The 15,799-nt window shown below is 38.2% G+C and overlaps 1 protein-coding gene across 1 annotated transcript in view; it reads right to left on the bottom strand.

Moving 5' to 3' along the window:
* Window positions 1–15,799, bottom strand: part of THEGL (theg spermatid protein like) — a 42,227-nt gene that overhangs the window by 13,502 nt on the left and 12,926 nt on the right. Inside the window, exons 2-5 of the mRNA XM_024993581.2 lie at window positions 13,846–13,876; window positions 10,560–10,625; window positions 8,215–8,343; window positions 6,905–7,042 (exon numbers count right to left, since the gene is read on the bottom strand). Coding sequence (XP_024849349.1) covers window positions 6,905–7,042; window positions 8,215–8,343; window positions 10,560–10,625; window positions 13,846–13,876 — 364 coding nt within the window. The remainder of the gene's footprint in view (window positions 1–6,904; window positions 7,043–8,214; window positions 8,344–10,559; window positions 10,626–13,845; window positions 13,877–15,799) is intronic.

Raw genomic sequence — 15,799 nt, 5'->3', positions numbered from 1 at the left:
ATTCATTTTGAATTAATTTTTATGCTTGGTGTGAAGTAGGGGTCATTTGCAAAAGAATGAAGTTGGACCTGTACTTCACACCAAACATACAAGGAATGAAAAGCCCAGATATCATGCTTCCCTGAGAGCTCAGTTGGTAAAGAATCCTTCTGCAATGAAGGAGACCCTGGTTCAATTCCTGGGTTGGGAAGATCCCCTGGAGAAGGGATAAGCTACCCACTCCGATATTCTTGGATTTCCCTTGTGGCTTAGCTAGTAAAGAATCCACCTGCAATGCAGGAGACCTGGGTTCAATCCCTGGGTTAGGAAGATCCCCTGCAGAAGAGAAAGGCTACCCACTCCAGTATTCTGGCCTAGAGAATTCCAGACTGTATATAGTCCATGGGGTTGCAAAGAGTCAGACACGACTGAGTGACTTTAAAAAAAAATGTCAGTTATCATAGCACCACTTGTTTAAACGACTATTGGTCTTCAATTAAATTTTCCTGGCATCCTTGTCAAAAATCAATCGACATAACATAAAGGTTTATTTCTGGACTCTCAATTCTTTTCCATTGATCTCTATGTCTTTTGACCTTTCCATTGATCTATATCTTTATGCCAGTAACACACTGTTTTGATTATTGCAGATTTTTAGCAACTTTTTGGAGAAGGCAATGGCAACCCACTCCATTACTCTTGCCTGGAAAACCCCATGGATGGAGGAGCCTTGTAGGCTGCAGTCCATGGGGTCGCTAAGAGTCGGATACGACTGAGAGACTTCACTTTCATTTTTCACTTTCGTGCATTGGAGAAGGCAGTGGCAACCCACTCCAGTGTTCTTGACTGGAGAATCCCAGGGACGGGGAAGCCTGGTGGGCTGCTGTCTATGGGGTCCCACAGAGTCGGACACGACGGAAGGGACTTAGCAGCAGCAGCAAGTTTTCAAATCAGAAGCTGTAAGTCTTACAACTTTGCTCTTCTTTTTCAAGACTGTTTATTTACTACTCTAGGTTTCTTGCATTTATATATGAATTTTAGAATCACCTTGTCAATTTCTAGGACTTCCCTGGTGGCTCAGACGGTAAAGTGTCTGCCTACAATTCGGGAGAGCCAGGTTCAATCCCTGAGTCGGGAAGATCCTCTGAAGAAGGAAATGGCAACTCACTCCAGTACTCTTGCCTGGAAAATCCCATGGACAGAGGAGCATGATAGACTCCTACAGTTCATGGGGTCGAAAAAGATAGCTAGAATTTTAATAGGTATTGAATTGAATCTGTAGATCAATTTGGTGAAAATTGTCATCATAAGAAAATCAAGACTTCCAATCTATGAACAAAGAATGTCTTTCCATGTGTTTAAATTTTCTTTCAACAGTGTTTGTCATTTTCTGTGTACATATATTATACTTCTTTTGTTAAGTTTATTCCTAAGTATTTTGTTTTTATTTTTAATTATAGTAAAATACATACAATGTAAAATCTACCATCTTAATCATTTTAAAATTTATAATACAGTAGTGTTAAATGCATTCACATTGTTATGAAACCAACCTCCAGAACAATTTTCATCTTGCAGATCTCTAAATCCACTGAATGACTCCTCATTCTTCCCACCACCTAGTCCTTCACCATCACTATACTACTTTCTGTATATGAATTTGACTGCAGTTGGTACTGTGTATAAGTGGATTCATACAGTATTATATGTGTGTGATTGGCATATTTAGTTTAGCATAATATCCTCAAGGTTCATCCCTGTTGTACCATGTGTCAGAATTTCCTTCCTTTTCAAGGCTGAGTAATATTCCATTGCATGTATTCTTATTCCATTGCATGTATGATTTTTGTATATTGATCTTGGATTCTGTGCCTCCTTGAATTCATTTATTCAACCCACTCCAGTATTCTGGCCTGGGAAATCCCATGGACAGAGGAGGTGACTACAGTCCATGGGATTGTGCATCAAACACAACTTGGTGACTACACTAATATTTTTATGTGGGTTTCCTGAGATTTTCTATATATAAGATCATGTCATGTATGAGCAGAGAGAGTTTTACTTCTTCCTTTCCAACCTTTCTTTTTCTTGCCTCATTGCTCTGACTTCCATCTGTAGTATGATGTTGAATGGCAGCTTTTCTGGTGGCTCAGTGGTAAAGAACCCACCTGCCAATGCAGGAAACATGGGTTCAATCCCTAGATTGGGAAGATATCCTGGAGTAGGAAATGGCAACCCACTCCAGTATTCTTGCCTGGTAAATCCCAGGGCCAGATGAGTCCTAGCAGGCTACAGTCCATGGCGTTGCAAAAGAGTCAGACACAACTTAGTGACTGAGCACGCACACATAATGTTGAATAAAAATGTAAGAGCTGATGTTCTTATCTTACTCCTGATCTCAGGGTAAAAGCATTCAGTCTTTCACCATTAATTACAATGTTAGCTGTGGGTTTTTGAAGATGCCCTTTATCAAGCTGAAGAAATTCACTTTGATACCTAGTTTGTTGAGTATGCTGCTTCTAAGTCGCTTCAGTCGTGTCCGACTCTGTGTGACCCCATAGACGGCAGCCCACCAGGCTCCCCTGTCCCTGGGATTCTCCAGGCAAGAACACTGGAGTGGGTTGCCACTGCCTTCTCCAATGCACGAAAGTGAAAAGTGAAAGTGAAGTCACTCAGTCGTGTCCAACTCTTAGCGACCCCATGGACTGCAGCCTACCAGGCTCCTCCATCCATGGGATTTTCCAGGCAAGAGTACTGGAGTGGGGTGCCATTGCCTTCTCCATTGTTGAGCATGATGTGTGTTAAATTTTAAGTTCTTTTTTTTGAGTCTATTCAGGTAATCATGCTCAGTTCAGTTCAGTTCAGTTGCTCAGTCATGTCTGACTCTTTGCGACTCCATGGACTGCAGCATGCCAGGCTCCCTGTACATTACCGGAGCTTGCTCAAACTCATGTCCATCAAGTCGGTGATGCCATCCAACCATCTCATCTTCTGTCGTCCCCTTCTCCTCCTACCTTTAATCTTTCCTAGCATCAGGATCTTTTCCAATGAGTCAGTTCCTCCCATCAGGTGGCCAAAGTATTGGAGTTTCAGCTTCAGCATCAGTCCTTCCAATGAACACCCAGGACTGGTTTTCTTTAGGATTGACTGGTTTGATCTCCATTTAGTCCAAGGGACTCTCAAGGGTCTTCTCCAACACCACAGTTCAAAAACATCAATTCTTCAGCGTTCAGCTTTCTTTATAGTCTAGTTCTCACATCCATACATGACTACTGGAAAAACCATAGCTTTGACTAGATGGACCTTTGTTGGCAAAGTAATGTCTCTGCTTTTTGATATGCTGTCTAGGTTGGTCATTGCTTTTCTTCCAAGGAGCAAGTGTCTTTTATTTTCAAGACTGCAGTCACTATCTGCAGTGATTTTGGAGCCCAAGAAAAGAAAGTGTCAGTTTCCATTGTTTCCCCAACTATTTGCCATGAAGTGATGGGACTAGATGCCATGATCTTAGTTTTTTGAATGTTGAGTTTTAGGCCAGATTTTCACTCTCCTTTTTCACTTTCATCAAGAGGCTCTTTAGATCCTCTTCACTTTATGCCATTAGGTGGTATCATCTGTATATTTGAAGTTATTGATATTTCTCCCAGAAATCTTGATTCCAGCTTGTGCTTCATTCAGCCCAGCATTCTGCATGATGTACTCTGCATATAAGTTAAATAAGCAGGGTGATAATATGCAATCTTGTTGTACTCCTTTCCCAATTTGGAACCAGTCTGTTGTTCCATGTCTGGTTCTAACTGTTGCTTCTTTACCTGCATATAGATTTCTTAGGAGGCAGATAAGGTGGTCTGGTATTCCTCATCTCTTGAAGAAGGTTTTTTGTTCTATTTGGTGTACTACATTGATTTCAGAATGCTGAACTCAATATATTCTTGTATTGCTGGAATAAATCCAACTTTGTCATGGTGTATAATTGTTTCTATATGTTGTTAGATTTGTTTTCCCAGTATTCTGGTGTGGACTGCTGCATGTATATTTAGACTTGGTTTGGTAGTATTTTGGTATGAACTGTTACATACATACTCATAAGAGATATTTCTGTCATTTTGTTCTCTTGTAATGACCTTTCCTGGTTTTGGTATCAGGAATAATATGGGGCTCATGACCTAGTTTTTGGAGGAAACTGAAGGATTGGTGTTAGTTCTTCTCTACACATATCACTAAGTTTATCAATGAAAGCATCTGTTCCTGAGCTGTTCATAGGAAGTTTTTAAAAATTATTAATTAAATCTCTTTACTTATTATGAGTCTTTTGAGATTTTCTATTATTCAGTTAAGTTTCAGTAGTTTGTCTTCCTAGGAATTTGTCTGTTTCATTTATGTTATCTAATCTGTTGACCTTATAATTTCTCAGAGTAATCCCTTATAATCCTTTTTTATCTCTATAAGATCAATAGTAGTAACTCTTCTTTTGCATATGATTCCTTAGAATGGTCCCTTCTTTCTCTCATGGTGGTTTAGTTGCTAAGTTGTGTCTGACTCTTTGCAACCCCATGGACCATAGCCCACCAGGCTCCTCTGTCCTTGGGATTTTTCAGGCAAGAATACTGGAGTGGGTTGCAACATCCTTCTCCAGGGGATCTTCCCCACCCTGGGATTGAACTTGGGTCTCCTGCATTGCAGGTGGATTCTTTGCCAACTGAGCCACCAGGGAAGCTCCTTTCTTTCATGATTTTAGTAATTTGAATCTTTTTGTCTTGGTAAGTCTAGCCAAAGTGTTTTTGTCGTTGTTGATCTTTTCAAAGAGCCAACGTTCGATTTTGTTGATTTTTCTCCATCTCCCTAGTTCCTATTTGTTTCTACTCTGATCTTTATTATTTCCTTCTATATGCTACTTTTGAATTAGCTTGATTTTCATTTGTAATTTCTTAAGATGGAAGATTAAGTTATGGTTTTCAATCTTTTATTTTTTAATGTAGGCATTTATAGCTAAAATTTCCCGCTAATCACTATTTTAGCTATAAGTTGTGGTATATTGTGTTTTTATTTTTATTAATATCAAAGTGATTCATTCTTTGACCCATTGTTTTTGTTTAGGAAGGTATTTAATTTCACATATTTAAAATGTCCCTTCTGCTATTGGTTCCTAATTTCATTTCACTGTGGTCAGAGAACTGATGAATTGTATGAATTGAATTGAATTGTATGAATTCAATTCTTCTCAAATTATTGACATTTGTTTTATGACCTAATATATGATCTATCCTAAAGAATATTTCATGTACACTTGAGAAGAATGTGTGTTCTGCTGTTATTGGGTATACTGTCCTATAAATGTCAGGTAGGTATTGTAGGTTAATATGAAACATTACAAATGTCTCAAAAATTGGTGACAGATGAGTCTTCTTTCTGTTTATAAATTGAAATCTATAACTACCAAATTTACATGTATACTTTAACTAAATTAACAGATTTTATTGAATGAATTGATAAATAAGCAAATTTTGTGGACAAACTGGGCCACTTTTACTGGATTTTATGATGGAAAAAGACTCAAGTTGTCCAGTTCAACCACTCCCTGAATGCAGGAATCTTTTTTAAAATCCACATAAAGTCATCATTTCTGTTTGTGCTTGAACATTTTCAGGGGATTGGGTGGAGATAGCAGTTGATTTCTCCAGATAAACACTTTCCCTACTGAATAGCTATCAGAAAGATTTCTGTACACTTAGGTGACACTGGCTGCTCTATAAATTCCTTGTTCTACTTCAAGTTCTAGAATAAACATTGCTGCTGCTAAGTCACTTCAGTCGTGTCCGACTCTGTGCGACCCCACAGACAGCAGCCCACCAGGCTCCTCTGTCCCTGGGATTCTCCAGGCAAGAATACTGGAGTGGGTTGCCATTGCCTTCTCCAATGCATGAAAGTGAAAAGTGAAAGTGAAGTCGCTCATTCGTACCCGACTCTTAAGAGACCCCATGGACTGCAGCCTACCAGGCTCCTCCGTCCATGGGATTTTCCAGGCAAGGGTACTGGAGTGGGGTGCCATTGCCTTCATTTTCCCTTCCTCTTTCAGATGCTGACCTTTTAAACACAGCTATTACCTTTTAAACACAGTTATCACTGTTTCCTTGGTGTCTTCTCTAAGTTAAACATATTATTTCTCCTATTACTCATTTTCCAGAAGACTCAACATCTTATTCATTCCCATCTGAATAGTCTCAAATTTATTATCAGTTTCCTAAGGTATAACATCCATGAGTGGACATACACACCTAATGTGCTCTAAAGTAGTGCACAGTAGTAGTATCACACTCCTGTAAGTGAACCTTGTCATATTCCACTAATACAACCTAACATTTTTTCCAATAACCTCACTACAATCATAGTTCTCATGTGGAAGGTATCACCAAAGCTGTCTTTTAAAGTGAAAGTCGCTCAGTTGTGACTTTTTGTGACCCCATGGGCCGTAGCCTGCCAGGGTCCTCTGTCTATGGGATTCTCCAGGCCAGAATACCAGAGTGGGTAGCTGTTGCCTTCCCCAGGGGATTTCCCAACCCAGAGATCTTTTAAAGACAAGTAGAAATCCAGCATTTAAAGCAAAAGGAAGAGGATTTATAGTCACAGGGGCATATGAGAATATGAATCGCAAAAACCTGTAATGTTTCATTTGAATATTTTTGAATTGGCTGACACTGGTGAGCATGGTGTAAATTTTCACTTCACTACAATTTGAGTCAAATGTAATTATTGATGATGATCTTCTGATTACCTACAATTGCTGCAAACTTCTGATTTTTCACTCTGATCCTTTGAAAACCAAGTGGACTTCTATTTTGTGAAATTGCATATACTCAAATAAGAACAACAATATTGTGACAGTCATCAAATCAGATGAGAATTTATAGAGCTTCTCAAGGTACTCTACCTGTCTATCAGGTACCCTCTCTTGGATCTGTTGGGCTGTGCCAGCTTCTGGATCCTTTTGGAAGGTTGGCAAAACAGTGCAGGAGAGGGGATCTCCCAGATTACAGACTCTCTGCCACAGCTATAATAATATTGAACCCTGCAAGTTGCAGAAGGGAAAGTGAGTGAGACAGGCATGAATTTGAATGATCAAATCCAAGCACCTAATCTCCAATAGTGTAATAGGAGCCCACAAAGAAGTAAAAAATTCTATACATTTTCCAACTGATTCTATGAAGACAGCATTACCATAAACAAAGACACTACAAAAAGAAAGACATTAGAAGAAAACTACAGATCAATATCTTACGAATATAGATGCAAAGATTCTAAGATTTTGTTGGAACACAGGCACAATTGTTTACATATGTCGATAGGTGCTTTCTTGGAGTTGCAGCAGACAATTTATGGCCAACTTTACATATGGCCCCTTCCAGAAAAAGTTTGCTGACTTTTAACTAAACTGTATATTGAAGGAGGTAGAGAAATGGCTACCTCAATTATCATATAAACCAAACTTCAAATAATGGTTATCTTCACTTTTTTCTTTACTTTAACTTCCCTCATGCCTGTACCCATCTTCCCTACACCTTATCATCTTTCCTCAAAGCACCAACTAGGAAAGTCCAGTCATTCAACAAATATCCAATGAAAACAAATTTGCAAAGGGCATCAAAAGTCTTAACAACATTATTACTTTTAGATGCCCTAATTACCTCATTATAACCAAGCCCATAGGTGCTATAGAAAATTCATAGTTTCATGAATAAAATAAGTGTTATATATTGTACTATATATAGTATATAACACAACAGTGTTATATATTGTACATGGCATGTGTGCTGTCGCTTCAGTCATGCCCAACTCTTTGTGACATTATGAACTGTAGCCCATCAGGCTCCTCTGTCCAAGAGATTCTCCAGGCAAGAATACTGGAGTGGGTTGCCACACCCTTCAGGAGAACTTCTCGATGCAGGGATTGAACCCTCATCTCTTATGCACTGGCAGCTGGGTTCTTTACCACTAGCACCACCCGGGAAGCCCATCTATAGTACATATCCTTGCATAACACCCTCATTTTATTAAAAAATCAAAATCATGATAAGCCAATAAACTATAAGGTATAATACAAGTCTGCAGTAGCTAAATATTAGATGTTGCTCTGGAAAAGTTTTGCTGTAGCATCAGATTGGAAATGGATATAGAGTCCCTAATCTTTAGTAAATTTTGTGTTTCTGAAAACACACAACCTGGTAATACACAAATACTAACCTGTTAGGTACATATCGGTGGGAGACTTCCTTAGACTGGGCAAGATTCTCTAATCTTTGGGTCATTTGAGCCTTCAAAGCATTCCGGGAAACAGGGCGAATAGGATCTTGATTTCCCCAAAACAGTTTTCTGTTAAAAAACAGGAAAAGAAATGGTAAGAAAATTCACTGATAATTGACATCTTAGAAATGGCTCTTGGTGGCTTCTCTATTGATTTTACTTCACTTCAGGAACTATCTCTATTATAAAATTTTACAATTTCCAGGCATCAGGAGCTGATAAACTATGTATGGAAGTTAAAACAAGAACAAGACTGTTTTATCTACTGTCTTAAAAGGTGAGGACCAAAAATGAATCTATTAGAGACAGTTGTTTCTGCTATCATGTAATGGATGCTGTAATTACAGTAAGATCATCATAAAATGAGCACATCACTTATCCACACTGTGACCTCACCTCGGGTGAAGCACTGTGCCAGGTGGTCAGATCTAATTAACTCCTGTAGACCCCTCCTCCAGATACCATCCCACTGGGGCTTGGGATTTCAAGAACAAACAACCCAATTAAAAAATGGACAAAAGACGTGAATAGACATTTTAGAGAAGATGATACACAGATGGCAAATAGGCATATGTAATACGCTCAACATCATGTCCTTAGGGAACTGCAAATCAAAATAACGAGGCACCTCTGCACATTTATTAAAAGGGCTAAAATAGAAAACACTGATAACACCAACACTGGGGAAGATGTGACGCAACAGGAACTTTGATTCGTTGGTGGCAGGAATGGTACCGATACTTTGGAAGACATTTTTGCAGCTTCTCACAAAGCCAAGCTCATAGTCTTACCATGTGATCCAGTCATCGTACTCCAAGGTCTTTCCCCAAATGAGCTGAAAACCTGTATCTACACAAAAACCTGCAAATGACTATTTACAGCAGGTTTATTCATAATTGCACCAAGTCAGAGGCAACCAACATGTCCTTCGGTAAGTGAATACACTATGGTACATCCAGACTATGGAATATTACTCAATGCTAAAAAGAAATGTACTATTAATGAAAAGCCATGGAGGAACACTAAAGGCATTTTGCTAAGTGAAAGAAGCCTGTCTGAAAATTTATATATTGTACAATTCCGACACTACGTAACATTCCAGAAAAGGTAAACTTACAGATACAGTTAAAAGATCAGTGGTTGCAAGGGGTTTGGAGAGAAGGGAAAGAGGGAGAGCGATCAATAGGTGGAGCACAGGTAATTTTTAGGGCAGTGAAACTATTCTGTAAAATAATATAGCGTGAATATACAACGTTACTCATTTGTCAAGACTCAGAGAACTGTACAACACAAAAAGTAAACCCTAATGTAAACTATAGGCTTTCATTAATAATAATGTTCAATATTTGTTCATTACCTGTAACAAATGTACCACACTAATGCAATTTATTAGACTTCCCTGGTGGCAGACAGTAAAGTGTCTGCCTACAATGTGGGAGACCTGGGTTCGATCCCTGGGTCGGGAAGATCCCCTGGAGAAGGAAATGGCAACCCACTCCAGTATTCTTGCCTGGGAAATCCCCTGGACAGAGGAATCTGGTAGCCTACGATCCATGGGTCGCAAAGAGTCAGATACGACTAAGCACTAAACTGTCACTTTTCAATGCAAGTTAATAATGTTAATACTAGGGGAAACTAGAGGAGGGGCGGTAATACAGAAACTTTCTCTGTACTTTAGTTTTTCTGTAAGTCTAAAACTGTTTTAAAAAATAAAATCCATTAATTTAGAAAATAAAAGAGCAATGGATTAGGGAAAAAATCAGGCTTTGTTCAGGAACCAAGAAAGAAAAGGGGATGTCCTGTGACCAGGAGTGGAAAGCCAGCAGGTCCAGCCTGCTGGAGACCCCAGAGAACAGGCGTTCTCTTGGCAGAGGCTTAGACACAGATGTTAGACTCGGCAAACCCGAACTTGGAGGATGGACACAGGTGTGTCACGTGCGTGTAGAATATGCCCTGGGACAGTGACTCTCAAACCTGTCTGCCTGTTAGGATCATCTGGGGAGTCTTTAACACTCCTGAAGTCTAGACTGTGCCCCAGGCCAAGGGAGTCAAGAATCAGTAGCTTTTAAATTTTCCAGATGACTCCAGTGTGCAGACAAATTTGAGAATTATTGACCTAAGGTTTCGCTTTCCATGTGCTGACTCACCTGAGGTGACAATACTGATTCAGTGGCTCCAGTTGAGCACAGAGGGGCTAGGATGCAAAGTAAGTGGACAGGTAAAAATAACACTTATTGAATGTAAGGAATAATCATCACAAACAAGACTACATAATATTACCTTACCTATCTGGGGCTCGCCATTGTTTCTTAGGCCTAGAAAGATCTTGAATTCTCTTCCTAGAAAAAGAACTAACAAATACCAGCAGATTAATTCAATGAGGATGCTTAACAAATATGTTTACATTAGATGTAATCAAACAAATCTCATCTGATGGAGAAATAAAAACCAAGGTCCTATTATACAGGATTTGAAGAGTGCTAAAAAAAGCTAAAAGTATTAAAAAATATTGTGAACCCCAAATTCTCACTTTTAAAATCATTAAAAATATACTATACAATAAAACAAAGACAATAAATACACAATATAACCAAGACTGTACTGTCTCCAGAAGAATCCAAGTAAAATGTACACTTAATGGCAAAACCCCTCAATTTTCATAGAAAGTAAATTTGTAAATGCTTGATAGCACTAGATGTTGAAGAGACTGTATAGGAAAATTTCAGACAGAATTTGTGGCTTCAGGTAAACTATGAAACAGGCAAAATATACTTTGGGTACCACTCAACCTCCATCCTGCTCTATTCTGCTCCCTTGGACTTCCCTGACTATCCTGAATCCACCTATAGCAGAGACAGTTTGTGGTCCCCAAGTATCCATGTGTTCCTTTACATTTTCCAGACTCCTTTGCAGCTATTTGAAACTATGTGATTAATTATGTCTATCCTCAGCAGAAGTTAATGAACAATGATAACAAATCTTTCCAAACATGAGATTGTGATGGTGGTTTGAGATAACCAAAAGATTCTTCAGCAGTTAAATGTTTGAGGTCTGATATGTAATTGATGGACTTCCTATGTGGCTCAGTGGTAAAGAGTCCATCTGCCAAGGCAGGAGATGCTGGAGACACAGGTTCAATCCCTCTGTGGGAAAGATCTCCCTCTGGAGAAGGAAAAGGCAATCCACTCCAGTATTCCTGCCTGAAAAATCCCATGGACAGAGGAGTCTGGTGGGTTACAGTCCATGGTGTCACAAAGAGTTGGACACGACTGAGTGATTGAACACACACGTATGTAATTGATACAATGCACCCTGCCCCAAGATATGTCTGCTATTGTCTAGAAATAATGAAGATAATGTCCACTGCCAGGGAAAAAAAAACTACACCCTTACTCAATTAAAAAAAAATGATTTTGCTGTGCAAGTACTGTTCGAACTCTGCTATGATGGCCTGAACCAACTTTTCAGAGAGGGTGGCTAGGTGGAGGAAAAAGCAAACTATAGTGCAGACAAAACATCTTTATATATGAATCTTTGCAGGCAATTTAGCTCCTGGCTCCATCATCACCTCTAAGCCAGTTTCTTCCCTTTCTACCTTTTCTTTACCACCTAAATAATATTATTTTAATGCATCATTTTATATATAAGACTACTGACAGTTTCTCCATTTATTTATATAGATAGTTAAACTGTATTGTTACTTTAATTGGAAATGATCTCATTAACTCCTGCTAATCGTGAAGGTCTGACTGATCTCTCCTTTTCATTCACTTATTGTGCATTGTGTCACCATAGCCATGTCTTCAACCTACATCTCTTCATCTTAATGCAGGCTTGTCTTCTCTCTCAAGTATTACATGACCTTACAACATCTACTCGTGATCCTGTGCAGAAACACAAGAATGTGGTGGAGGGATCTGAACTCTTGAAGGCAGATTTCTTTTTTAATGAGGATTACTTTGCTGTTCCATGTCTTCATTGATAATTAATCTCCTGTAGTTTGCCAATAGCTAACAAAATTTTGGAAATTCTTACTTTAGGAGCAGAGCAATAAACATATGTTTATATAGCAACAATTAAGAAACAATTTCATGTCTGAATTGATGGGGTAATCCAAATAATTCTGTCTTTCCGTCAGAATGCTCTTTTACACTTGACTATTTTGCTTATCCTAGAGTAGGAAATGGCAACCCACTCCAGTATTCTTGCCTGGAAAATCTCATGGATAGAGGTGCCTGGAGGGCTATAGTCCATGGGATTGCAAAGAGTTGGACATGACTGAGTGACTGAACACCCGTGTATATTTTGCTTATACTAAATATTTCTTTTAAAAGCATCAGGTACAGCACATTTGTTTAACAAGATTATTTAGAGAATTGGGACAGGCACAGATAATACAGAACAAAATTTTCTCACAGAGTCAAACCAAATTAACCAATCAAATGAAAGCAAGAAATAATATAACAACAAAAACAGAAACACTTAAAGAAACACTCTTCACAGTCTTTTTTTAAGTATAAAAGCTTTCCAGATGTAAATGATTTCACTGTCTATTTAGTAATAGGAGAGTCTGCTCACCTGGCATGCATTTAGTTGAAGTAACTTGGTATTTTAAGTGGATATTCAGTAATACTCAGTAAAGGTTAGTTCTACCAGATTTGCTGCCTAGTCATCTTACAAAAGTGACATGATTACTCTGAATTTCACTTTCTCTCAGAAAATCTAGTTGATTATATCCACCCTATCAACTTCTCAGGATTCTTGTGAGAAAATAAAATTTAAACAGCAAAGTAGTACATAAAAATAAGGCAGCAGTATTTAATGCCTAAAAGAGGTGAGGAAAAAACAACTAGAAAATATAGTACTTAGAAAATGCAAACTAAGTCCAACCAATAACAATAAATGTAGATGGTAAAGAATAACAATATGAATAACTTCAACGCACTTATTAGAAGAGTGAAGAAATAAAATCTGGTATTATTTACTTCTCATCTATATGAGCCATTGATATGAACCTTTGGTATTTTCTCTTGAATGATTTTATTCTATTACCTCTTCTAAATGTATCTTAACCAAATCAAGAATAAGCATCTGTCTTCAGGAGACATCTAGTGTACACACCACATGTACAGACACACACATTTCTTTTTCTTCATAGAGGGCACTTGCTTGGAATTTCATTAGCTACTGAATTTTGAATTAGAGGCAAGAGGAGATTGAGATACACTAACATGAGCTTCACAAAATCTGTGACATGAGATGGTCAGTGCAGAATCCCAAGTGCCTTTAGGGACTTAACCTTTAGGTTCAGCCCTATTAAGTGACTCACACAGCACTGAGCGACAAGCAAGCCCTGAGCGAGAATTCTCCTACATCTCTATCTTAACCACTTTATCTCTCTTCCTTCCTTTTCCCAAGGGAATTGCCCCTAGAACAGGGCCTTATGACAAAGGGAAAGAACAGGAATCTTCTCAAAACCCTCAAGATAGGCTTTCACTTCAAATGCCCCAGATTGAGTACCCCTTTCAGCTAGTAAAGTCTGGGAAAATAGTGCTATATCTATATTCTTACCGTTTCCTTACAAAGTCGCAAGGATCAGGATCTGCAAAAGGAAAAGGAAACGCAAAAATAAGATTCAATAGGAATCAAAGATATTCCCACACACCACAACTAAAAGATTCCACGTGCCACAGCTAAAAAAGACCAGCATGCTGCAAAGAAGATTGAAGATTCCCAAGCTGCAACTAAGACCCATGGCAGCCAAATAAATAAGTTTAAAAAAAATAAAAGATATGATTAAAAATAGCCATTACAAATGAATAAACAAAGGGACTAGAAAAAATAACTATTTGGGGGAAAGGCCCAAGTGGCTCAGACAGTAAAGACTCCATCTGCAAAGCAGGAGACCTGCTTTGGTCTCCAGGGTTCGATTCCTGGGTTGGGAAGATCCCTGGAGAAGGGCATGGCAACCACTCCAGTCTTCTTGCCTGGAGAATCCCCATGGACAGAGCAGCCTGGCAGGCTGCAGTCCATGGGGTCGCAAGAGTCAGGCATGACTGAGAGACTAAGCACAGCACATCTGCCAAAGTAAACCACAAGTAAATCAAATAGTTAAATTTTTTCTTTTTAAAAAACTGAATTAGAGTAAAAATAAGAGAATATGTACTTAATGACTGGATTTTAATCTGCATTAAAGGTGATGAAAGATAGAGAGGAAACATACAGATTAAAATATTTAAAACTTAAAATGTGTGTCAAAAAATAAACCTTAGAAAACAAAAATTGAGAGAAATATGTAGTAACAAAACGATAAAGTCTTAATATCTGAAGAGTATAAAAGTACAGATGAATAAGAAAAACACTAAAAAGGTTTCAAAAAGTTAAACAGACAAAGAGGAGTTCAAAGAAGAGGAAGACATATGAAGGGCTAATAAACATAAAAAGTTCAAACTTGCTTGTAATCAAAACAATGCAAATAAAGAATGAGATTTAAAAAAAAACTATCACATTAGCAAAAAGGTTTTACAAAGGATAACAATGCTGGAAGCATCAGATGAAGTAAGTACTTCCATGCTGCTGGTGGGTATTTAAATTAGTTCATTTTGTGAAAAATAATTTGGTGTATGAGTCAGCAATACTTACCTTCCTTAACCTAATTCTACTTCTAAAATAGAAGTACTTTAGAAGTACTTCAGAGCACTTTCTTTAGTCCTCTAAAGAAGTAACTACAAGTGTGGGCAAAGACTTATGCACAAAAATGTTAATGGTGATATCTTCAGCAGTAAAAAGCTGGATACACCTGTATTATCCAAAACAGACGAAATGGAAGCAAATTAAAATTCATGTTTAGAAGTTCTTTTTTAATGTGGGCAAATATAGGCCTTATCCTAAGGCCTATTTTAGTAGGCCTCTTTAGGACAAATTGTTCCAGTTTCTCCTGGGGAGTTTCTAACCATATCTGGGAGCTCTGAAATAACATTTTCTACCGTCTGGAGTGTTCAGGGTAAAGGAAAGTGGGTGTGCTCTGACATCAGACAGACATGGCTCAAACCCCAGTTTTGTTACTTACTCAACTGTTCAATCTTGGGCAAATTAAATAATTAATGCTAAAAAAATTTTTTCTTTTCTTTTTTTAAGTATAAATTTATTTATTTTAATTAGAGGCTAATTACTTTACAACATTATATTGGTTTTGCCATACATCAACATGAATCTGCCACGGGTGCACATGTGTTCCCCATCCTGAACCCTCCTCCCACCTCCCTCCCCATACCATCCCTCTGTTGAAACATGTATAATATCATATGTGAAACGAATCACCAGTCCGGGTCTGATGCATGATACAGGATGCTTGGGGCTGGTGCACTGGGATGACCCAGAGGAATACTAAAAATTTTTAAATTAGGATTCTGCTTAAATTTCTATAAGTAAAGAAAAAGTTTAAGTAACTATTAAGTTTGAGTAATTGTAAAGTTTAAATAATTTACTGTTAAGGGTTCCAACTATGAAAAGTAATATTAATGCA

The sequence above is a fragment of the Bos taurus genome, chromosome 6 (assembly GCF_002263795.3).
Source record: "Bos taurus isolate L1 Dominette 01449 registration number 42190680 breed Hereford chromosome 6, ARS-UCD2.0, whole genome shotgun sequence".
Taxonomy (NCBI): domain Eukaryota; kingdom Metazoa; phylum Chordata; class Mammalia; order Artiodactyla; family Bovidae; genus Bos; species Bos taurus.
The sequence above is the reverse complement of the archived record's forward strand: the minus strand, read 5'-3'. Positions and strand labels throughout refer to the sequence as shown.